Source organism: Nanorana parkeri, unplaced genomic scaffold, assembly GCF_000935625.1.
Source record: "Nanorana parkeri isolate BGI_ZX_2015 unplaced genomic scaffold, ASM93562v1 scaffold1396, whole genome shotgun sequence".
NCBI lineage: Eukaryota > Metazoa > Chordata > Amphibia > Anura > Dicroglossidae > Nanorana > Nanorana parkeri.
In genome coordinates, this window is record NW_017307664.1 from 62,542 (window position 1) to 88,774 (window position 26,233).

Genomic DNA, 26,233 nt, shown 5'->3' on the forward strand with positions numbered 1-26,233 from the left:
TGTTATGTCGAAAATCAATAAAACGTTTTGATTTAAAAAAAAATTTGAATCCATCCAAACACCTGACGGGAATGTTATTTCTTCTCCGCTCTATCCAAAAGACTCAAACCAAAAATCTGGGCTGGAGTTGGGCTTTAAAAAATTTTTAAACATGCGAGTGAAGTATAAATATGTTGTATGAAAATGTTTCTTTGCTTCCAGCAGGCACAAACGGACGGCGTTTTATTTCCCGGGAGAAATATTTCATTTTTACAAAGAAAATTACAGCGACCACAAATTGCTCTTAACAATTTCAAGGCTTCTTCCTAAGACCACTTGAAGATGAAATCTCCCTAAGATTACAAATAGAACTTTTTTCGACTCTGTTATTACGCACCGTGAACGGAGAAAGAGGGCCAAGCTTGTGGCCGTAGCGCCGTATGGTTTCTCTGATGTGGCTGGGCTGGATGGCATCGCTGTTCGACTCCGTCCCACCGGCTGCCGCGCTCTGCAACAAGAAAAAAAAATATGAAAAAGGCACACGAGTGGTTATTAAATCAGAAACACACAACAGGATTTCAGTGAATGGAAACGTGAGATGGCAGGCGGTGATCGGCCGTTTGATGCCAAGCTTTCGCTTCCCCTCTGTATCCAGGGACTAGCTTGGTTACCGCCATATACTCCATCAAAATGAATATCCCAATACCAAATCAGAAAAAAGAATTTAACAAAATATGACCTCAAAGGGCCTGTGACACGAGACACATAAGCAAACTTACGTTATTAAGTAAAAAGGGAATTACAATCTTTTTAAGCATACAAGTGAAAGAGATAAGCAGGTTTTGTAGACCCCTTCTGTGCAAAATTTAGTTTTCCAAAGCACTGTGTATTAAAAAAATAACCATGTCTCTTTTTTTCCAGAAAAGACTGCTTATACCATTATTTCATCCTTTTTCCAATCTCAGTGCTGTCCTCCAGCCCCTTTCAGCCACTTCCTGTCTACATGCATTTGCTCCAATGTCACATCATTGGTCTTAAAAGTGATCCCACACCTGGATGATGCAGCTAAATTCAAGTAATAAGGGAGAGGGATGTGATTTGGGTTTTGAAGATTCTGTATGCGATCATGTTTAATGTTACACTCTGAATATGGGTGCAATATTAAACATGGTCAAATGGGTGAATTTAGCTTTAAAATGTTAATTTTAAGTGGAAAAAAAATAGTAAAATCTGTTTCTTGGAGTTCTTCAAGGAACAAGATTCAGCATTCTTAGACGATTGTGTTATACTGCCGCTTACAGGAGAACTGGACACTGGCAGACAAAAAAGCCATTGACCAGCCAGGTATAATCCCTCCTACTATCACCATGCTTCACTTTTGTAGAAAAGCAGTATTAGGAGTAGATCACAAACATGGAAGGGTGGGACCTGTGTCCCTTAATGAACTTAAAAAAATATTTCTTTCTCATTCATTAAGGAACTAAGGATTCAGCATTCATAGACATTTGGGATGTCCAAAAGCAGTCCAATTGAGGGGCGGGCAACAATGACAAAACACACAATAAAAGCAAACAATATAACTGGCTCAAAGAGCTGCCTGAAGGACCTTATGACTGACCAATTAGAGTGTGCATAGGCAGGAAAAGGTGGAACCTCTTTCTTAAGACAACAAGCTTGAACAATGATCTATCTGAAACAGTGAGAAATGTTGGCATGAGAACCGAACCATCATGAATGGCAAAACAGAGTCAGTCAGTCTTTTTAATGAAAGCAGTAGCTCGCACGGTACGAACTACATCTAGGCAGTGAAAGGAAATTACCTTTGGATGTACTGGAGTTGGACAGAAGGATGGAAGAATAATGTCCTGGTTAAGGTGAAAGGCCGAAACAACCTTTAGGAAGGAAGGAGGCTCGAGGGCTCAATACAAGAATTTTGAAAGGGATTCCAGACACTTGTCAATGGGATATAGAGAGATTTACAATGGGAACTGGCCACTTCTTACTAAAAGCCTCCTCAAATGGATATATGGGTCAGTAAAACATTTTGGAGGTGTGAATTACTTATCTGGAGTAGGCCAATCTCTGTACAGAACAGGTTCAAGCAAGGAAAGTACCAGAAAAGTTTTGATAGTCTTTGGACCTTTCAGGAATCATAGACTAATAACAGCTCCGGTATCAGCTGAAGGCTGTTCCAATTTTAAGCTGGCTTATTTATACATCAATAATATACACATGCATCGTGGCCAAGACCTGAGTATTAGGCACCACACCCCTGGAAATATTAGTAAACACAAAAAAAAGAGAAAGATGGGGTTTTAAAGGCACTAAATGACAAAACCAACAGATAAAAATTGTCTTTATTCAATCGTATTTAAAAAAAGTTTATGAATAAAATTCATGGAAACCTCCCATATGATATCTCCTAAAAGCATCACTCCACTCCTATATAGCAACCAGGTCAAAGGTACATAGATAATGATATAGAAAATTACATAATTAATGACATGATTGACAAAACATATAAATATCACAATGGTAATGGCATGGCCAGTACTGGTAATTGAAGTGGAGGAGTCACGTGGTATCTCAACGCTTCACAGCGCTTCCTCAGGCGATGGAGGATATCAATTGAACAGGTAACACATGTGCCAGCTGAATGGGCTGTAGGGGGGCTGTGTGAATGCCAAGGGCTCTTGAAAGTGTGGAGAATTGGGGTCCTCTGGGGCTGTGTATGCCCTGATGGATAGGCCTTCTTACCTATAATGGAACCAGCACGTATTGGGTTTTTCTCATCTATGTTGTGACTCCCACTTTCTATTGCTTGTTTGGGGGCATTGATCCTCATCTGGTCTCTCCCTGAGTCTGGGTTCCGCCCGAATTGGTCCGTCATGTGTTACCTGTTCAATTGATATCCTCCATCGCCTGAGGAAGCGCTATTAAGCGTGAAACGTTGAGATACCACGTGACTCCTCCACTTCAATTACCAGTATTGGTCATTACATTATCATTGTGATATTTATATGTTTTGTCAATCATGTCATTAATTATGTCATTTTCTATACCATTATCATTATCTATGTACCATTGACCTGGTTGCTATATAGGAGTGGAGTGATGCTTTTAGGAGATATCTGGGAGGTTTCCATGAATTTTATTCATAAAATGTTTAAATACCATTGAATAAAGACAATTTTTATCTATTGGATTTGTCATTTGGTGCCTTTAAAACCCCATCTTTCTCTTTTTGTGTTTACTTATACAGGTGAAACTCGAATAATTAGAATATCGTGCAAAAGTAATTGCAGTAAGTGCTGCAAAAGGGGCCCAAACCAAGTACTGAGTACATATGCATGCTTGTACTTTTCAGAGGTCCGATATTGTTCTATGTACAATCCTTGTTTTATTGATTGCATGTAATAATCTACTTTTTTGAGGTTGTGGATTTGGGGTTCTTGGGGTTTTCATGAGCTGTAAGCCATAATCATTACAATTATGACAAATCACGGCTTGAACTATCTTGCTTTGCATGTAATGAGTCTATCTCATATATTAGTTTCACCTTTTAAGTTGCATTAGTGAAATAAATGAACTTTGCACGATATTCTAATTATTCGAGTTTCACCTGTATATACATCAATAAAAAATGATATGGTATCTTTAAATTTGGAAGCCTTAGCAGATGATTGTGGCTCCTTAGGAACAAACTCATCCAAACAGATTTTTGAGACTCTTTATCCTACAGAGCATCCACAGCATAAGGCTCAGAGGCTGCTATAGCTGCAGAACTATCAGATACAGATTCTGGAGGAGAAGGTGTATAAGAACATTTAAGGCCTCTGCATTCTGAGTCAGCCATCATAGTATCGATTTGGTCCATAAAGTCTAGAATAACTGTAGATAATTTCTCCCTGGAAAAGGCAGAAGATAGAGACTCCGATGAATGTGCAGACTTAAGTATGGGACATTGATCTAGGTTGTCAGTGTCAGGTCCTTGAGGAGGGACACTGCAGGCCACCCCAAGACTGTTAGTGGATCGTGAGCTAGAGAGACCCGATACAGAGGGTCTGCTTCCCTTGCACTTCGGATCTGACATGTTGCTAGACTGAGGCAATTTATTTAAGGCACCAAGAAAAAACTTGGTTTCTCATAGACCAGCTGAGGGCCAGAAAGGTTCAATGACCACGGTGACCAAGCCACTGTAGGTGGCAGATTGATCCAACCGAGACTGTATCATTTGCAAACAAGAGCAATGGCAGGAAGAAACTACCTCATGCTGAAAATGCAGAACAGAGTGTGTTGTGTGTGCGTGCAACACTATAGCTGCTAAAGCCGGAGAGCACTCAATGTCTAACACAGTACACAAGGGTCTGGAAAGTACCACAAGCAAGCACAGCCTAGTGCCAAGAGATCACATTCCATACAGGTCCAGCAGGGTCTGGGTATGGCCTTCACAGCCATTGCTGAGGAAATGCTGATCTGCACAGCTACATAAATCACTTAGCTCAGCAGCATGTAGATAAAGAGAAAATGGCTATTAAATATGAAACTTTTCTCAAAGAAAAGATGCCCATCCTCGTTGGACATTAGCAAAAACTGATGAGTGGAAGGGGTTATACCTGGCTGGCCACTGACTTTTTTGTTAACCAGCGTCCAATTCCTCTTGAAGGAGGCAGTATATAACCTGTCTATAAATGCTGAATCCTGTGTCCCTAATGAATGAGAAATAAATAAGAATTGCATGCCAATGCAATGTTCCCTTTAATGAAAAGAAGACGTGATTAATGTGAATATTGTCATGCGATAGAGTAAATGTAAACAAACTCATTGTGAATGGAAACTATTGTGTGCCAATATGTGTCACCTCCTCATAGTACAAATTATAATACACGTGTACACATTTTAATAAGCAAAAGACGTAGTAAGGTCGTATGTTACAATTGCTACATTTTTCCGATGTGAATAGATGTGTAGATTCGGCACACACAGCTCTGCCTCCTAACTGCTCCTAACTGCAGTAAATCAATTTAATTTTGTGTCTCATGGACCTGCAAGAATGTTGTCCCCGAAGAAAAGTCCTGAAGGCCGAGTTCTGCCAACAGAAATAATTAGGCAACACTAACTCTTGCAGACTCGGACAAATATAGTCACAATTAATCTCCTACAAACTGTATAAACGAAGACTCCAAAGAGATGTAAAAATAACACACCATTCATGTTTGCCCTGCAATTTGCATAAACCACGACGTAAAAAGAAAAATGTTCAGCTTGATGGGTTTTTTTTTTTTCTCAGACGGCTCAAACGGGTCAGACCACCAGTACCATCCCTGGCCGGCCGACTGTAAAATGTCCTTTGATGACTGTTCCATGGGCTCCTGTATAATTTAAAAAGACTAATTTGCAAACAGATTTTTCCTCTATTAAAAAACCATTTTCCTTAATTTCCATTTTTTTTGTCGTGGAATTACCGGGGTTGTTTTAGCGTTCTTGGAAAAAGCAACGCGATCCGTTTTAAAGAGACTCATTATTGCAATATGAATGAAAAGATGTCGTAGAAAAAAGTCAGGCCTTGCCAGGCATCGGCGGTGGGGTAATTGAGTTGAAGGTTATGGTAGCTGAACGTACGGATGTGCCGCTGTGCAAACAAATTGTTCGCACAAGCTGTACATATCATTAGCTTGTTATATTTCCAGTAACTAACATTTTCAATCTGGACAAATAAATCTAGTCTCCCCGTCATCATTATTCACCGAAGACTAGTAGGGCGCATTCAATCAAAGTCTTTTTCAATTTGAGGAACGTTATGGCTTTGACTACAGAGAACTGAATTAAAAGAACACAGATACGCAAATGATTAAAACATAAAAATTATATTTTCAGGAAAGAAGATACTTTGTCATATTTGCATTTCATTTTCAGTACATTTTCATCCTTGGTGTATGTAACATATGGATCTAAAGCCTTCACAACTCCCTTCCAACACAATCTTATATCAGGTCTGCTGTAAACCACCACTGAACTAGATTAGATCTGCTACCCTCACCAGCCATACATAGGCAGATTGGGTCATGGCTACAAGAGCCTGACCTGCAACAGATGAGCCCATCCACAGCTATGGGAGGTGGGTTTCGCTCACACATCAGTCACTGTTCGATTTATCACTGGTGTGCAACTCACCTTTGCATGCTGCACTTTATATTTCCTTTTTCCCCTGTTGTATCAGCAAAATACATTGGGATACGATTATAATTAGCACTAATTTAAGTTGAGACAGGAATATGGATGGAAAAAGGAAAAAATAATAAGGGACATCAATATGAAAGGGTCCTCCAATAGCTATCTACCCTTTCCTGACCCTATAAAATGTCTAAGGGCTAGATGAGTTGCCAACAATGTGATATATAGCTTTAACAAAGGCAAAAAGTTAGTTTATCTATAGCCAAATTTTTTTTTGTGATTTTGGATGTGTGTGTAAGAATTACTGGACAGGAAGCGAGGACAGAGTTCTCTATAACGGCAACACAGACAAAAGTAAAAATGCTTTTTTTTTCAATTAAGTAGCAGAAGGCTAGAACCCCTGTCTGCTTTTTAAAGTTGTCTGTCTCCCTTTTAAAGGAAGAGTTGCACTGATACTGATACTAGATACTAGTATCAGTTTCGATGGCGAGTACTCGTACTCGCCCGAATTCTCCCGATGCCTAACCCGAATCTTCGGCATCAGGAAGCTGGGCGGCGAGTCATTACACGATGCTCGGCTTCCTGATTGGCCGGGAAGCCAGCTCCATGCTCCCATGTCACCAGGGAGCATGGAGCTGGCGTCTCGGCCAATCAGGAACATGTTGAGCCATTACCTCCCGCCCTATTTCCTAATTGGTCAGAATGCTGGCTCCAAGATTCCTTGACACCTGGTCACCATTAATACTTCCTTAATAGGACTTCCGGTATCGGTATTTGGCATCAGCGAGTACTGATATAAAAATATCGGTAGTTGTACTCTACCCTAGTCAAAGGTTGTCCCCAGAACAGAAATTGCGGGGAAATCTCTATAATTGAGCGAGTCCTGGATAGCAGTGAAATCTGATGGAGTTTTAACTTTTTCCTATTTTAACCAAAAAGAATAAAAAAATTGGGGGTTAATCTAGATAATCTCCCCAAAGCTGCTGCCAAATTTGACAGATTCGTGGGGCTGCCAAATGGCATGGGCAACAAAAAAAATTGTGCGAGGATGATATACAATGGTAATATTGCAACATCCATTGTGGCTGTTTAGTGTCCAGGCCAGTATCAATTTGACATGTGCGTTTCATTTTGTTCTGAAACGAAATTCGGACGAATTTTCAGAAATTCGGACGAATTTTCAGAAATTCGGACATTCCGATGTGTCCGAATTCCGAATTACAGACATAACGAATGCAAACGAATCCGAATTTCCGTTTCCGAAATTCATTAGGGGCAGTTCGTTCGAATGTTCGTTTGTTGCAGCAAAGTGACATTAGAGAAGGAGAAAAACATTTTTCCCCCCTCAAATGTCACTTTGCTGATACGAACGAACAAACAAAACGAATAAGAAACGGAAACGAACGTTCGAACGAACTACCGCTAACGAATTTCGTCCAAATCTGAATTCCGAGTTGACTTTCACACCCGAATCCCGAAAAACGAATCAAAACAAACTAAACACATTTTTTGCCAGTGCACATGTCTAGTATCAATCTCACAAATTTGTATAACCAATTCACTCAGTGAATGTCTGCATGTAGACCTGTCCAATCTGCAGACAATTACTTTAACAGTGCGATTCTCCAGATTGGAAATTCTGCTTTAATATACTGAGGAGCTGGTTGTCAGAATTGTGGATGTGTCACCTACACATGGCGAGACGCTCCAGAGTTTATATTTGGTGTGGAGAAAAAAAAACATTTTATTTCCTCAGAATCATAATAAGTCCTGTTTTGGGCCCTGAAGCACAGATGCTTTGTAGAGCTTTGGGTGTGACAAAGCCTTAATTTCTAGGTTCATATCTTAACTTGTAGCCAAACGTCAGCATTAGTCTCAGTTGTTCACAGGCCTTTACATATGCGAGCTGACTGAGGTGTAAGGCCTCTCTTGCTCTCTCTCTGCTGCTGTGTGAAAAGGCTGAATGCTGACAGAGCGCTACAAAATATACAAGTGCTACCTGTTTGTGTCGGGGAATGCATTATGGTATGGACTTGCTAAACAAAAACCAATTGCACAGAAACTGTGTTTGTTTGTTCCCTTGCTGAATGAAAGTGCAGGACAAAACTACATGGATTGTTCCTGGGCGTTCCTATCTCGTGCATGGTCTTTGTGCACCACTGCCAATACCAGTTGTGCCTGTCCTTACAATATAGAAAAATACATCACAGGTTCAGAAATGACAAAGAACAGTGGCTCAAACGCAATAACCAATCAGATCAGGGATTCCAAACTTTGACCTTCTCCATCCCAAAGATAAGGAAGATTACCTTGGCCCTTTCTGCCATTACATTGATGTCACCCTTCTTTAGCTCTGCAGTTCTGCACAATCTGCACATGTACTTCCTGCTCTGTAATGAATACTGACCTGACAGTTACCATTTGGCCTTATTTATTATGACAAATACCTTTTAATTTCCGATTTGAATAGCATGGGAAGGGTGAGAACATCCGTCTCATCTTTTATTTGTGATCTGAGTCCCCACTCTAAGGCCGGGTTCACACCTAGGCGGCATTGTTTTTGTGCGTTTGTACGCGTGTGGTTATTTGCACGCTTATGCGCATTGTGCTTATTTTGATGCATACATGAAGATGCACATTTTGACTGGCAGCTTAGGAACCATTGCTGGCAACAGAGGAACACATGTACAAACGTGCAAAAACGTACGTGAAAATGTGCAACTCACTACTGCTGCGCGTTTTTGGGCGTTTCCATTGAAGCTGGGTGGCAAAAATGCGCTGTTAAAGGAGAACTATGGGGTCAGTGCTTTTCCCCCTAGTTCTCCTAAGGGTCAGTTTATGTCCTCCCGTCTCCCAAAACTCAGCATATCGCGAGGTACAGCTCGCGATATACTGAGACCGCCGCAGTCGGGACGGATCCCGACATTACTGTCTAGATCCACCCAGCTGCGTGATTGACAGCTGGCTCTGCCTACCTAGAGGCAGAGCCAGCTGTACCCGCCCCCTCCCCCGTTCGTTCCGCCAGTCAGAGCTGGAGGATCGGACAGGGGAGGGGGGAATCCCTGCGGGGAGGCGTGACTGACAGTCACGGCTCTCTGCAGGGACATGATCGAGCAGTGAGTGAGCGACGGTATGTGTTCACTCACTTCCAGATCTATTGAGCCGACGTGTGACAGTTTCATTGTCACACGACGGCTCGATCTATGAGGATGAGTGATTTTCATTCACCTCATAGTTCTCCTTTAACTGCCCAAAGAAGCTCATGTTTCTTTCTGGGCGTTTCTTTCTTGTGTTAGGCATTTAAAAGTGCTGTGAACCAGACCTAAAGGAGGTGATGAGAAATCTTTCCAGAGGGGATACAACCTGCAATGCAATAAAAAACAAATACAAATTCAGTACAATGGGGAAGGATACAACCTCAGACAGGTTATTATAACTTCGTCTGATCTCCTTTTTATTACTTAGGTTCTTCAATATAAAATGTATATGTTAATTATGCCCATCCCTTCTTGGTCCCAACAAGTCTCTCAGCCCTTTAGGCTCCCGTGACAAAAAGGCTCAATCCGGACGAACTCAGTGCCCCCCCCTCCCCCTCCCTCTCCTTCCTTCCTCCTTTTTCCAACCCCCCTCTCTTTCTCACCTCTGGGACTACCACTGTATGGATTCCCTTATCCGGGTAGTCCCAAGCCCACCCCGACAAGACGTTATCCTGCAAAACCTGGTGACCATTCACACACAAGTTTACGCCATTGGTCAAAAATCGCCGGTTCCATATTTCTATGATATGTATGTATGCATCTCACTGTTGATCATTGTGTCTTGTATCCTATATGCCGCTGAAAACTTAATAAAAACTTTGAAACATGAAAATGTATATGTTAAAAAAAGAAACTCGGCCTGCTGGAAACATTCTCAGGTTTTAATACTTGTGTCTCCACTGGTCAGATTTTTCTCCTCACTTCGTGTCTCTGTCACATTCTGGGTCACATGGTATAACCAATAAAAGATGGGAGGAAATGTCACCAAAGGAGACAAAGACAACAACAATGAAATCCTGACAATGATTCTGATTTCTCCCTACTGTATTGTAAATAAGATATACTGGTTGAAGTTGGAATACAATACAACATAAAGCAATGAGATGAAAAGCACGGTGACCAATCCAGTTACAGTTTACTGTACTCGGGTCATTAAGATTGTTCTGGGGCATTGTTTATTGCTTTTATGCTCATAGATATACTCATTATTCTTTATATTTAGACACCGGTCAGTCTTGGACTCTCATAGCATGTTACAGTAACTTTCTGCCCTCAACAGCAATCTGTAACCTATTTGTGCTACATTCAATATGCTAAGTGGGTTTGGGTGTTTACTTTAGTAATAAATTGGTTGGGCAAAAATAGTGACTTGACATGACCGTGTTGTGGTCAGATAATGGCGCTCAAGTCAATACAGCGAAGATAGGAATATTTAACCGTGTCAGGACATGTGCTTGCAATCATCTTCTGTTTATTTCCATTACAAAAGTTCTGACCACGACAGCTGACTGTAATTCTCATGGATGCCAGTAAGAAGCAACCATCCTTTCCACAAGAGGAAGAGTAGGCTTCATCAGAACATCTGCTTCACTATGACCAGGATTAATCATTGCATTAAGATAATGACCAGAACACATCTAGGCCAAGAGAGACTAAAGCCAGAAGACTGTGATGGCTATAGCGGAGTTCCAAGTCATTTATGGTGTTGTTTAAGCCTCTGGTCAGAATAAGAAACTCCTAGGCACACCCGCTCTAAGGCTTCTTTATTTAAAGTTAAGCCATCACAGAACTGAAAATGTCAAAGTAAGTGTAGCATTTAATAAAGTCATTGCATTTCCTAAGACCTGCCTGCAGTGCTTGCCACTTCCCCGACTTCTGGAAACTTTGGGCTCACCCCCTGCCAATAGGGCACATTAGTGGCCAACACAGGCCCATCACTGGATACTGGGTCAGTGAGGGGAGTGCCCACTGATCCTAGACAGTGAGTTGTCAGACCATACATATACCAACTTGGAAGAAACTTTAGAAATAAGTATGCACCTCGCAGTGCCTGCCATCCCATGCCAATATTTTTCTGATATGTACACAGATCCATAACAAGTTCACTTATAATATATCTAGTTTAGGGGTTATGACTGTACAGTTTACTCCCAAATTTTAGTATCGTAAATGTCCCCACTCGCTCCTCCATATCGTCACCTTCACTGTTTCCATAGTTTTAGGCCATATTTTACCCCCTGTGGGGTTTATACATACACTTAGATTCTAGGTTTTGCCCCTAGACTATTGCACTGTATCCCATCTCAGCAGGGCTGTGTTTGGAGACCATGCTGCTTTACTAGTCTTTACATTCTGGTAAACGTTCCATCCTATTTTACATCAACATTGGAAAATAAGACTAAAATGAGTTTATGAAGACAGCATTCAGTTTCATGTACAGTGGTACCTCGGTTCACGAACTTAATTCGTTCCACGATTCTGGTTGCGAACCGAATCAAACTGTGATCAGACCGGGATCTCGACTGGAGGAAGTCACGACCATGTGTCAGAGCAGGGAAGATGGCTGCGGTTGTGTTCGTCACCCAATGCGGAGTTCGTGAACGGAAGCAAAATTATGCCGAAACGAATTGTTCACAAACAGAAGCGTTCATTAACCGAGGTACCACTGTATATGAAGAGCTCAAATTGCACAGTACATTCGATTATTTGGAAGCCTGTAGGCAAATAGATCAGCTACAGAGGGTCTTGTTACTCTTCTTATCAGCTCCACACTGATCTAAACTTCACATAGGTCCCTAACAAGGCAACAAAATCAAATACAAAGTTCAAATGGGTTTTTACCAGTTCTCTTCTCACCCGTCTGTCAAAAGGGCCCTACATCTTTATAGTGTTCTATGATTTCCGTGACAGTTACCCATTGCATAATCCTCAGATCCCTTTGTTATTTTGAAAGAAAATATTATACTTCATGAAAAAACATGAAAATATTTAAACTCGGAAACTCTATTCTTAAAACCAACACATTTTTGCTTACAAAAGATCAAAGAAATGTATATGTGCATGTATCGTTTCTACCTTTTTTCTCTTCCTCTGCTTGGCCTTGGCAGAATCCGGAGTTTGCGCCCCATTACCCAGGGGACCAGGCTGGTTCTTCCCCATATGCGGCGTTCCAGATGATGGTGGAGTTGGTGTGGCAGGAGGAGTGTTCTCTGGAGTCTCTGGATTACTTTTCATTGGCTGTGCCTGGAAAAGAGGCTTTCAGAACAGGCAACTTTAGTATACCACGTCTGTGTTTAAAAAAAAAAAAATACTACGCTGCGCTTAAACATCTGGAGATCAGCTGCAACCCAAGTAAAAATATATTTCTCCCCCAGCACTTCTCACCACACACAAACAGATACTTGATCTTTGACCTATATCCAATTAAACTAAACCATTGTGGGCAATGGACTGGGGGAAACCTCAGCTGTACCGAGGATGACATCTTTGCATGCCCGATGTATTCAGTTGGAGGGTGTGTTCTATATGGGAGCCACCATGTGTCTACTATAAAAATGGGACAAAAAAGAAAAATGTCAATTTTTCCCACAGTGCTTTATCTGATGATTTATTGCATTTTCTTGTTAATCCCATAAAATGACAAAAACCTAGATGCTTTGCACAACATTTCCACTCTTCTTCCAGACTATCAAGTTTTACACATTGGTTTGGAGACTTGCCCCATTTACTGCAACACTTTTATCCAGAGCACTGGTAGGCAACCTGCTTGACTGCACAGGCCCCAAATGCATATTATAATTTGGGGTAGGCCCCCCATGTACTGTATATTATCCCTATTTAACCTCACAAGTTATGGGCATAGGTAGAAACAGTGGGTCAAGTTGTTTAGCACCAAAGGAAAAAAACAAAAAAAACAAATGTGGGACTGTTGGCCAGGACACCAATTAGATACTTACAGGGCTATTAACAAAAGGGTGAAGAGTTTGGAGACGGCAGGAGAAGGGAACTATCTAGGACAAAATAGCTGATTTGGAAAAATTCTCCAATTCATCTCACTTTCCAGCTCAGCTATGTTGTCCTGGATTGTTCCCTTCTCCTGTCTTCTCCAAACTCTTCATCCTTTTGTGAATAATCCTGTTAGTCTTGGAAGATAAACCTGATTGATTACTCTAGAAAACAACCCAAAGTTGGCTCCAGTTTTCTTTACTTTTACTTTGATATATCAGCTCCAATGCTTAAAGATCAAGCCCAAAGATGATACTGCAGCTTCAAATAGTTGTTGGCGAGCTGACTTACAAGCTGATACAAAGTCAAATCACATTGGGGGGAATTTATCAAAACTAGGGAAGCCCTGCTTGGCAACCAATCAGCTTCTCTCTTTCATTATCAAATATTAACTGAACAAGCGGAAGAGAGAAGCTGATTGGTTGCCATGGGCAACTGCTAAAGATTCTGTCTGCTCCAGTTTTGACAAATCCCCCCCATTGTGATCCTCAATGGACTCTTCATAATGTAGAACAAATGATAGAATAGTCCAAATCTAAAACAGTTATTGCCTTTTTTTTTTTTAGAGTGAGTTGAGAGAAATGACCCTCTAAAGATTAATGAATCACTGAGCAAAAGTAGTCTCAAAGCATGAAAGTAATTATTAGCAGGTGGTGGTGATGTTTTTGCAAGAAAAAAACACTTTGCCCTGAATGGCTACAAAAGTAGTTAGGTTTTGTGACTCCCCACAATAGATGTATATGCTAAGGTAATTTGGTGTTCAATAATAGCTGGTATTACTACAATCGTATTTTCAAAAACTTAAGTTTTATTTAAAAAACAAAAACAAAAACAGTTTATGCAAAACACAGTATAAGAGAAAAGTGGTATCTATTACTTCTCACCTCTGAAGGATTGCGGTTCTGCAAGTAGGCAGCGGACATAGCATGGGAGAACGGATCGCAGGCCTTCGGAGACATATCCTGCTTCACCAGCAGAGCCAGGTCCACCAACTACAATAATGCAATGGATTAGAGCATTAGATCAACAACAATACACTGAGTGGCCAGATTATTATGACCACCTGACATTTGTAGGCAAATTAGCTATAATTTGGCGCTGAAGTTGCTAGAGGGCCAGACCATTATAAATAGGGAAGCAGGTTGTTTACCACGACAGTAGAAGTGATTTCTGAAGATACGGGGAAACAACGCGATGTAACAGCCTTTGAAAGTGGGATGATTGTTGGCGCTCGGAGCCATGGAGCGAGTATCAGTAAAACAGCAGACTTTGTTAAATTGTACACATGGAATAAAAACAACTTCGCTTGGAGAACATTTGGAGTGCTGGTGACTTACTGTTATGTCCATTTGCAGTGTAGGTACCACTTACCTGAGCTACAGTTTCATAAGCCAGGTAGGTAAGGATCTCCATGGCACCTGCATTGGGTTTGATCTCCATGCTGCTGCAGTCCAGCCAATCCCGAAACTTTGAGGCTTTTTTAGCTGTTGGTAACATTAAATGTAAAAATTTAAAATGGAATTGGTCTGGTATCAACTCTAAGAAGTCGGTGTTGAAACTATTCTCAGGTTACTAGGGATCAGTTTATGTCTATGTAAAACTGAAAAACAGATTCAGTGAAGAGCCAGAAAGTGCAAGAAATGATAAGAAATTTCTTGAAATGATACTGAGCAACAGAGATGCAAGCTTTTCACATAACCAGTGACATCATTAGATTACAGCCTATCATGTTCCTGAGAAATTGTGACATCATTAGGATCACAGCCTATCAAGTTCCTGAGAAATACTGACATCACTGAGAATGTGACCTATTAAGTGCCTAAAAATCAGTGACATCACTAAGAGTGCAGTATTAACAGTATAAGAGAAAAGTGGTATCTATTACTTCTCACCTCTGAAGGATTGCGGTTCTGCAAGTAGGCAGCGGACATAGCATGGGAGAACGGATCGCAGGCCTTCGGAGACATATCCTGCTTCACCAGCAGAGCCAGGTCCACCAACTACAATAATGCAATGGATTAGAGCATTAGATCAACAACAATACACTGAGTGGCCAGATTATTATGACCACCTGACATTTGTAGGCAAATTAGCTATAATTTGGCGCTGAAGTTGCTAGAGGGCCAGACCATTATAAATAGGGAAGCAGGTTGTTTACCACGACAGTAGAAGTGATTTCTGAAGATACGGGGAAACAACGCGATGTAACAGCCTTTGAAAGTGGGATGATTGTTGGCGCTCGGAGCCATGGAGCGAGTATCAGTAAAACAGCAGACTTTGTTAAATTGTACACATGGAATAAAAACAACTTCGCTTGGAGAACATTTGGAGTGCTGGTGACTTACTGTTATGTCCATTTGCAGTGTAGGTACCACTTACCTGAGCTACAGTTTCATAAGCCAGGTAGGTAAGGATCTCCATGGCACCTGCATTGGGTTTGATCTCCATGCTGCTGCAGTCCAGCCAATCCCGAAACTTTGAGGCTTTTTTAGCTGTTGGTAACATTAAATGTAAAAATTTAAAATGGAATTGGTCTGGTATCAACTCTAAGAAGTCGGTGTTGAAACTATTCTCAGGTTACTAGGGATCAGTTTATGTCTATGTAAAACTGAAAAACAGATTCAGTGAAGAGCCAGAAAGTGCAAGAAATGATAAGAAATTTCTTGAAATGATACTGAGCAACAGAGATGCAAGCTTTTCACATAACCAGTGACATCATTAGATTACAGCCTATCATGTTCCTGAGAAATTGTGACATCATTAGGATCACAGCCTATCAAGTTCCTGAGAAATACTGACATCACTGAGAATGTGACCTATTAAGTGCCTAAAAATCAGTGACATCACTAAGAGTGCAGTATTATCATATTCCTGAGGAACAGTGTCATCAATAATAATGTGACCTATCATGAAGCATGGGTCCTGTAAGAACGCAGTCTATCTTGTTCCTAAAAACACTTCTATCTTATTTCTGAGAATTCGACATGTGGTGTTCCCAAGAATCAATGACATCACCAAGAATGTGACCTATCACGTTCTACAAATATGTGAGATCACTATAAATGAAGCCTTTCATGTTTCTGGAAAAACGTGACATCACTAAGCCTGACACTTATCATGTTCTGGAAAAACTATGACACTAGGCCTAAAATGAAGCCTATCTGGTTTGGAATAAGTGCTACTGCTAGGAATATGCAACATGTGGTAATTATGAGAAACAGTGACATCACAAAAAAGGGGCCGACTATGTTCTTGAAATCCAGCGACATCCCTTAGAATGCTGTATACTGTGTGCCTTAGGACCACCAACATGACATTTTCTAGTAAGTATTTATGTATATTGTTTTTGAATATTTACATTTTCAGACAGCACAAAGGAACTGTAGGTGCCTTGTCATATGTTTACCAGGCTGATTATAGCAGTTTTGCTGAAAAAGTGTTTAGAATGCTCAAAATCTCAAAGAACTGTGGATAGGCTATGGACATTTAAATATTAACCGAACAGTAAATGAGCTTTAAAACAATCCTTCCTTGACCTTTGTGGCTGCAAGAAGCGTTGAATAATCCATTCTCAAGGTTTACAATAAAAGCACTTTCACTTTAAGAAGCAGATTTTCAGCAACTCAGTGCCTGTTGCTCCAAATCCTGGAGAGACTCATCACTCTTCTCTCCCCTTGTAAATGAGCTTTAAAACAAGCCTCCACTGATCTCCGTAGCTGCAGGCACTGTTAAATAATTCATACTCAAGGTTTACAATAAAAGCACTTTTACAAGCTCATTTTCAGCAACTCAGTTCCTGCTGCTCCGACTCCATTGCACTCTCTCTTTAGAAAACCCATAATGCCCTGTGAATTCAGTGTCATGTGTCCGCCCTGTATTACATTTCTAACTGTATGAAAATGTAGAAATAGTAAAAAATAAATAAATAATAATAATAAAAAAATATATATATACACACACACACATTTGTGGTCAGAGTCTTGACACAAACATGCGTAAAACCCCCTACGTACAGTGACCTGAGATGTGCCTTGGTCGCCCTGGACAATATGCCTTAAAGTGGGCATACACAAGAAAAGATGTACTGTAAAAGGGGTATGGGTAGGTGGGCTACCAGAACACGATCCGACAGAGTGAGGAAAGCTGCGGCCGTATTTAGAGGCCAGACTCCTCCAACAAATTCAGGTTGGCCAATAGCCCATCTTTTTACACACACACACACACACATATTTTATATACATCCGCTCCTCTGCTCAGTGGGCAGGTCCAATAGCCAGCCTTCTATTGGCTATTGCAATTTAAAATAGCCAATAGCAGTCTGGCTATTGCTACCCATTGTGTACTGTGTTACTATTAACTCTTGAGCAACCAGGAACTACAGTTGTCCGGCACCTACCGATCCCCGTGGGTGCCTAATAACTGTACAGTAAACTCCATGGTAAATGTGAAAGATCGTAACTTGATCGATCGCAACCTGAGGAGCATCTGTACACTGACACAATTTCTCTCAGACCCATGAATATGCACTTCCTTGTGTCACCACATGCACTGGTTATGAGGTTATACGTTGGCAGCCCCTGTAGACTCCGCAGTGAGTGAACACAACAATAAAAGCCATTTACAGCCTTGCCACTACAGGTGTGAAGCACTCCATTCACCTTAATTGGGTACTAACATCAGTGCTCAGTCTGGGTCACTTAGTGCTGGCCCCATTAAAGCAGCAGGGAAAGCGAAACAGGGAAAACGCTGATACACGTAGAAGCACTTTTTTTAACCAGAGGTACACCTAGATACAATGGGAGCAGTTTTGTTAAAACTGATGTAAGCCACATAAATGCAACACGAGCTAATGTCTAATTTAATATTACTAAAATTGCTTTTCCATTCCCAACTGCAAACTGCCCTAATTTTGTATGATTGCCAAAACATAACTAACTAAATAGTAAATACATTTTAAAAAATGCTCCCTGTAGCCAGTGCAAGTGGTCACAAACTCTTCTGAAAATCTGCATAGTGCTCACAATCAACTTACAAGCACCTGTTGCTTGAAACATGGCATCCCTAGTGGTGTCCTTATGTTACTGAACAGGGAGTTAGTTACCTCTTAGGTAAGCAATTAGCATGCTGATGGACAAACTTGAAGTCACCTGTTATGCCATGGCATATCATTGTGCCATCCACCTTTTATTTTTAAGACAATGTAATACCTCTTATGATAAATAATGGAACTGACAGTCTCTATAAATAAGGTTGTCTCAGTAGTAATGTTTGCATCACATAAGATAATTAATTAATTTATACTTGAGCATCTCACTGTTGACATAAATCCAATGTTCACTTCACATAACAGGATTGAAAGCAATATGTAAAGATACAGTTGTAATGTTATCCTCACATCACGAGGTGAATGTTTGAAGTCAATGAGTAGTAGTAGTCAGGTGCAATGTTAACTTCACATCACAAGATTTAGCAATAGCTTGAAATAGCTTGTAGCGGCAGAGGGCAATTGTATTGCTGGATTAACAGCACAAGTTTAAAGTCATTATGGTTGTGTGCATATCATCAGCTGTGGCATTGAATGCTTGCTGTTAGTTGCTTTGGGGCTGCTATGGTGAATCCTCCAGACTGTGGCTGATTGCTGGCTGTGGCAGCTAAAGTGCAGTGTCTGGCTTGCAGTCTTGGTGCACCATGAGTCCCAGCAGGCTCGAGTAAGCAGAAGTATTTGGAGGGTTGAGGTAGGAGGCTAATGAGTCTATTCAGAGGCAGAAAGGAGAGCAGGGCTGCTCAGAACTTGTCCGGCCTCCACGTCCTTCGCAGGAATACCGGACGAGTTAATCTTCGTGGCTTAAAGGAGAACTATGAGGTGAGTGCTTTTCACTCACCTCATAGTTCTAGCCGACCTGTGACAATGAGACTGTCACAGGTCGGCTCAGTAGATCGGGAAGTCAGCGACCACATACCGGCGTTCGCTCACTTCTCGATCCTGTCACGGCTCTCTGTTCGAAAACCAGCCGAGAATCGTACGATTTGAATCATGGTTTGAATCATGATCGTGAGGTGGCTGGCCCACGAGCCGGTGTGCGCAAGCGCACACTACACGTTCAGCATTGCGGTCATCGGAAGCCCGCCCCTCAGCGGGGCGGGCTTGCGATGATCGCAAGTACGATCTGCCTGTCCAAGATGAGCAGATCGTACGTTTTTTTAATTACTTTACAACCCTCGCAAGACAAAAGTCTTGCAAGGGTTGTAAAGTGTATGGCCACCTTTATGCTCTTGCTTAGCACTGCAGCTAAGATTTTTGCTGTGAACACCTGACCTCATTTGTGGACTTCAAAGCATAACTTTGAGCCTGTCCCTGATTAACAGGTTTGCTCATGCCCTGAATAAAATTCTGTCTGTGTGACTTCTTTCTGACCGATCATGCCTTGGATCATTCCTGTGTATTGTTTGAAAAACTTTTGTTACATAGTATTTGAGGTTGAATAAAGATACAGGTACATCAAGTTCAACCTTTGTGTGTCTGTGTGTGATTGTGCATGTGTGTGTGTGTATACAAGTCCCTGTGTGATCATGTTTTGAATAGTACCTGTACCCCTGTATGTTGCGGTCTCTGATGAAGGTGTCTAAATGTTTTTTGAATGATTCAATACTCTCAGCTGATACCACTTCTTGTGGCAGAGAGTTTAACCGCTCTAACTGAAAAGAATCCCCCTACGCCCCTTGTGGTTAAATCTTTTCTCCACCAGTTTTAGGTGGTGGCCTCTAGTCTTTGTTATGGAGTTTACTGTAAATAGTTTATTGCTGATGTTGCCATCACCACTAAACATTTTGTACAACAAAATCATGTCCCCTGCACATCTACTCACTTCCGACATGAACAAGTTTAAATTTAGTAGCCTTGTCTCAGCTTAGGTCCTCCAGCCCCTTAATTAGTTTAGTTGCCCTTCTCTGGACTCTCTCTAGCTCCAGGACATCCTTTCTGTGGATTGGTGACCAAAACTGAACTGCATACTCCAGATGAGGCCGAACCAGCGATCCATAAAGTGGCACAATTATTGCTAGTATCTCTACAGAACATTCCCTTTTTAATACAAGACAGAACTCTGCTCGCTTTGTTTGCCACAGCCTGGCATTGCGAGCTATTGTTCAATCTGTGGTCTACAATGACCCCCTGATCTTCTTACATTTTTGACTTCCCTAATGGAGTTCCCATTAATATGTATTCCTCTCGCCTGTTTTTAACTCCCAAAATGCATTACTTTACATTGTTCAACACGTGTGCTTGTCTGTGCTTACCCTGGTCAAAGGCTTGTTACCTCTGTTGTTGTATCTGCAACTAACCTTACCATCAGCTTGTTCACTCTTCTAATGTCTGGTGTTTGCTCCGATCATGTCCCTGAGGAATTACACAGCTCTAGCATCTGTCAACCAGGGTCCATGACACATGCCTAATGAGACGCTGGAGGGACAGGCACCAAATGTGAACTCTTCTGCACTAAGAACTACTCATACCTTGTAGCCATAACCTGTTCCTTATTTATTCCATCCCGATACTACACAGGGAGACTAGGACTGCTTAAATTAGGCCAGGGGTAGCCAAACCTTAGCCCTCCAGCTGTGGTGAAACCACAAATCCAATAATGCAGGAGTCTTGCAATGACTAACGGGCTTTGTTGTTTCACCACAGCTGGTAGGCCAAAGTTTGCCCACTTCTGTTTTCAGTAAGGCCTGGTGTGCCTTGAAAGGATAGGGTGACCTTGTTCTAAAAAGTTGACTATTTTACAGTTGCCTCAGTTAGTAATTTGTAACACCTGCAGTGTTGTGACTCTGGTAGCCAGCTTGTGAACCTTTCATGGTGGCCGCAAAATGCGACAGTACTGATTTGTCCTTGCGGACAGTGGTCAAGCGGGCGGTGCCATTGTCTCAGTGCACTACAATTATTCTTGCTTCAGATGAGATAGTGGCCACTATGTGGTGGAATGGACATGGAAGACAGACCACATATGCCATCAGCCTTTGGCCTATACTCAAACCTGCGATGCTGCATGACCACCAGATACACAACCCTCAGGTAATCTCTTTTCCGATCTGTGTAGAAGAGACAAAACACCTCTTCTAACAACAGGACGTGCCCTACACCGATGGCACAAAATGTCCTACAGAACAGGGACGCACAGGGAAACCAACGCCTGGAGTTTATCTATGCTATTCCTGTACCCGCTGTCGTCCCATAGCTCAGCAGTTTTCATTCTACTTTTATATACATTTATACAGAGGCTTGATTATAATTTTTAGGTTTAAAAATGGCTCTATCACAAACCTCTCATTTACTGGAATGACTGTGATCTGAAGTACCAGTCTCCTAATGTTTTGCAGATGGACTCGGGCTAGGTTCAGCTGCGCTGTGACGGCTGAATTAAATTTAGAAGAAAATAAAATGCTTGGGAAGTTTGTTCCTTTGGTTAAAGAAGAACCCAGCTAAGCACTTTCCGAGCTGATAACATCACTTAATCCCCGGTGGTATTTCAGAGCCAAACAACAAACCTTTTCTGTGAATAAAACATTTGTTTACTCATTGCAAAACGTGATTGTTAGTATATCCTAAAATAGGGGATAAAAATATCACTTCACAAAAAATATCTGCTCACGCCACCAAATTTTTTTGTCTCTCTAGAGATGTCTCCTGAAACAAGTCGTATCCAGTGCTATTATCACTGTGTATCCTAAGCTGCTTTTGTCCTGGGAATCGTACTTTAGGTAATCAATTCCATAAACAATAATGAATGTGGTAAGTTCACCAACATGTGTTATATGTGAATTTTTTAAAATATATACAAAAAAATAAAGCTATCGTTTTACAAAAGCTTTTGCGTGGGGCAGGTGTGTGCGAACCCGCATGGAGTGGTGTTATATACAGATAATCGATTCATTTAATTAATATATATATATCTATATATCTATATATGTATATATAGATATATAGATATGTATTAAAGGTGCACCAAAATGAAAATTTCAAAAACTAAATATATAAAGTCAGTTCATAAAATTTATTGCAGCAAAATTGTGTAAAAAAAAGCCCTTTTATTTTTAAAATTTCATCAAAAAAACAGCAGCAAGGAATAAAATCTTAAAAAAAAAAAAAAGAATGGCACCAATTCATAACCCATGCTAGCTCTTTTTCAAGCAAACAAGGTCCTACACGCAGCTTTGTTCTCTGCACGGGCCTTGTGTGTAGTACATAGATGATGTCACTGCCATTGTTAGAAGGTAATATTCAGGTTTGCAAAGGGATTTGATGCACACAAAATTGATTTATATTGTACGGGGGTATCACAGATTATATTCACATTAAATTTTTTTGTGCTCGGAGTTCATCTTTAGAATAGTTTTTTTTAAAGTCAAAAAGAGGAAAATTATGAGAAAAAAATACATTTAAAAAATAAATACACTATTTAAAACTGTAATGTATTTACAGTGTGTTTATCACTAAGAGCCAACTGGAAGGTAGGAATGCAATTGTACATTTTTTAAATAAATAATACGTCTCAAACTGTCAATAAGAGGGCAGCAGATGCTGAGGGTCAGCATAATGCACCATTGTCCTTGTCATACAAAAGACTGCAATGTGTTGTTGCCTTTCCCACTATGTATGATTGTACAGCATGCTTAGTCACATCTTAGCCTGCACACCCTTACTAATCTTCATCTCACTGCATGCCTGTCCACAATGTATTTCCAGGAAAACCTCATGCGGTCATCCCAATCCACTATTAGCTAAAGATACCATTCGAAACTTAAGAGCAGTAATATTACAGATGAAAAGAGGCCCATGGTAATATTGAAGCTTGTCCTTGTGATAAGCAACAATTGTATCTTTTATATTTCTTGTAAAGTAACTCATATAGCATATAGGAGCAATAATAAATGTAGTCCCTACAGACCTGAACTCAGGAACTAAATCCTACAAATACATTCAAGTACCCTAACTACTAACAATTTGTGCATCACTCGGCTCTAGATCCTCCAATCATCTCTGAATTGGTGCTGACACTGTCCTTCCTTCTGGAGGGGGGCTACTTTTGTTGCCCATGGTCCCTGTGAGTGTTGTAAAGTAGTCACCGCTCCAAGCTCGCTCCTGTGATGGACTACAATCTCATGTTTAGTTTACTAATTTGTATTGAGATTGTAGTCCATCCCGGGAGCGAGGTTGGAGCGGTGACTACTTTACAACACACACAGGGACCATGGGGAAAAGTAGCCCCCCTCCAGAAGGAAGGACAGTGTCAGCACAAATTCAGAGATGATTTTAGGATCTACAGCTGAGTGATACACAAATAAGTGTACAGATATATCCCCTGCACTCCTTACAGCTTCTGGGACCAATAAAAGATGTGGTGCTCGCAGTGATAATCACGGATGGTGCCATGCATGTCAAACTTGAGTAAGTAGAGGATCACCAGAACTCAGAACATATCGATACCTTCCTTCTGGAGGGGGGCTACTTTTGTTCCCCATGGTCCCTGTGTGTGTTGTAAAGTAGTCACCGCTCCAAGCTCGCTCCCAGGATGGACTACAATCTCATGTTTAGTTTACTAATTTGTATTGAGATTGTAGTCCATCCCGGGAGTGAGCTTGGAGCGGTGACTACTTTACAACACTCACAGGGACCATGGGGAACAAAAGTATCCCCCCTCTAGAAGGAAGGACAGTAGTTCAAGTACTTGAATGCATGTGTAGGATTTAACTCCTGTGTTTAGATTTACTTTAATTCCCTCTCACTGCAAAACACCTAATACAAGTCCAAGCAAAAATTGCAATAAAATTGGGATTCTAGGTCTGCATCTATTGCAATGCATAATAAAGTCTTCCAATTACATTGAGTGATCTCTCCCTGGCTAGTCCCCATTTTTATCAAAAAAAAGCCTCTTTATCCCATTTTGGCACTATATAACCTTTACTCCATTTTTTAAGTTCTGGCTGGTTAACAACACACACTGTTGGATGACTGTGGCTACCTTTATTAGTGTCCCTCTCTAAAGAAGTTTGCTTTTGGTATTGAATTTTCCCTGACTTCATAGTTACTCCCTGCTAGCTCCCATTCCACTGTCAATGCTGAGAATGGAGCTGGATGTCAGGGACAATTTAACTTCTATGCATACAAGCAGAAGTTAAATCATCAGTGGCTTCCAGTGGCTGAAGAGGATCACCGAGGGATCCGGAGGAAAGGGCAGCCTTTTAACCTGTTGGTCCATTAGGAAGATGGGTGGCTTTACTGGCTAAAACTAATAAACATGTTTAGTTTACTAATTTGTATTGAGATTGTAGTCCATCCCGGGAGCGAGGTTGGAGCGGTGACTACTTTACAACACACACAGGGACCATGGGGAAAAGTAGCCCCCCTCCAGAAGGAAGGACAGTGTCAGCACAAATTCAGAGATGATTTTAGGATCTACAGCTGAGTGATACACAAATAAGTGTACAGATATATCCCCTGCACTCCTTACAGCTTCTGGGACCAATAAAAGATGTGGTGCTCGCAGTGATAATCACGGATGGTGCCATGCATGTCAAACTTGAGTAAGTAGAGGATCACCAGAACTCAGAACATATCGATACCTTCCTTCTGGAGGGGGGCTACTTTTGTTCCCCATGGTCCCTGTGTGTGTTGTAAAGTAGTCACCGCTCCAAGCTCGCTCCCAGGATGGACTACAATCTCATGTTTAGTTTACTAATTTGTATTGAGATTGTAGTCCATCCCGGGAGTGAGCTTGGAGCGGTGACTACTTTACAACACTCACAGGGACCATGGGGAACAAAAGTATCCCCCCTCTAGAAGGAAGGACAGTAGTTCAAGTACTTGAATGCATGTGTAGGATTTAACTCCTGTGTTTAGATTTACTTTAATTCCCTCTCACTGCAAAACACCTAATACAAGTCCAAGCAAAAATTGCAATAAAATTGGGATTCTAGGTCTGCATCTATTGCAATGCATAATAAAGTCTTCCAATTACATTGAGTGATCTCTCCCTGGCTAGTCCCCATTTTTATCAAAAAAAAGCCTCTTTATCCCATTTTGGCACTATATAACCTTTACTCCATTTTTTAAGTTCTGGCTGGTTAACAACACACACTGTTGGATGACTGTGGCTACCTTTATTAGTGTCCCTCTCTAAAGAAGTTTGCTTTTGGTATTGAATTTTCCCTGACTTCATAGTTACTCCCTGCTAGCTCCCATTCCACTGTCAATGCTGAGAATGGAGCTGGATGTCAGGGACAATTTAACTTCTATGCATACAAGCAGAAGTTAAATCATCAGTGGCTTCCAGTGGCTGAAGAGGATCACCGAGGGATCCGGAGGAAAGGGCAGCCTTTTAACCTGTTGGTCCATTAGGAAGATGGGTGGCTTTACTGGCTAAAACTAATAAGTAAGAAGCAGGAGGGGACAGGAAAGCTTTGGCACCATCAGATAATGCCCAAGATTTGGCCAGGACAGAGGAGTTTGGGAGGCTGCAGCAGGTATGTTCTGGTGCCCGCACTTGAGTTTGATCCTCTTCTCCCCATGCAAGAGTATATTTCATATTTTTAGCTAGGATAGGCATTAAATAATAGTACTGGGGATGGTTTTAAAGAAGTCGGGGTTTAGGGAACGTTCTGATTTAATATATGTACATTTGGACTCCCGTCTAGTACTTACAAAAGCTCAGCTGACGACTTTCACAGAATTCTGCATACTGCGCTGAATCCATCGTTCGGGTTTGTTTTTCCGCTCTCTGCAAGAAAACACGAGAGAATTATAACAACATTAAATGCTAGAAAAAATATACTACAAAGATGTCACCAACCATTCAACTGTTAAAGCCACACGTATGAAAGTAACATAGTATTTGAGGTTGAATAAAGACACAGGTCAATCAAGTTCAACCTATTGTGTATGCATGTGATTCTGCATGTGCTGACCACAAGAGCTATAGTCCCCAGTCCATAAAGTGATTGTCCTACAACACACTTCATGGGCAATGAGAGAGAGAGAGGGA

General features: G+C 41.2%; 1 protein-coding gene across 1 annotated transcript in view; it reads right to left on the minus strand.

Moving 5' to 3' along the window:
* Positions 1-342: 342 nt before the first annotated feature.
* SUPT3H (SPT3 homolog, SAGA and STAGA complex component) overlaps positions 343-26,233 on the minus strand; it is a gene marked incomplete at its 3' end in the record, with an annotated part of 341,779 nt that continues 315,888 nt past the window's right edge. The window contains exons 7-11 of the mRNA XM_018569782.1: positions 25,894-25,969; positions 15,576-15,688; positions 15,089-15,196; positions 12,267-12,446; positions 343-487 (exon numbers count right to left, since the gene is read on the minus strand). Coding sequence (XP_018425284.1) covers positions 343-487; positions 12,267-12,446; positions 15,089-15,196; positions 15,576-15,688; positions 25,894-25,969 — 622 coding nt within the window. The remainder of the gene's footprint in view (positions 488-12,266; positions 12,447-15,088; positions 15,197-15,575; positions 15,689-25,893; positions 25,970-26,233) is intronic.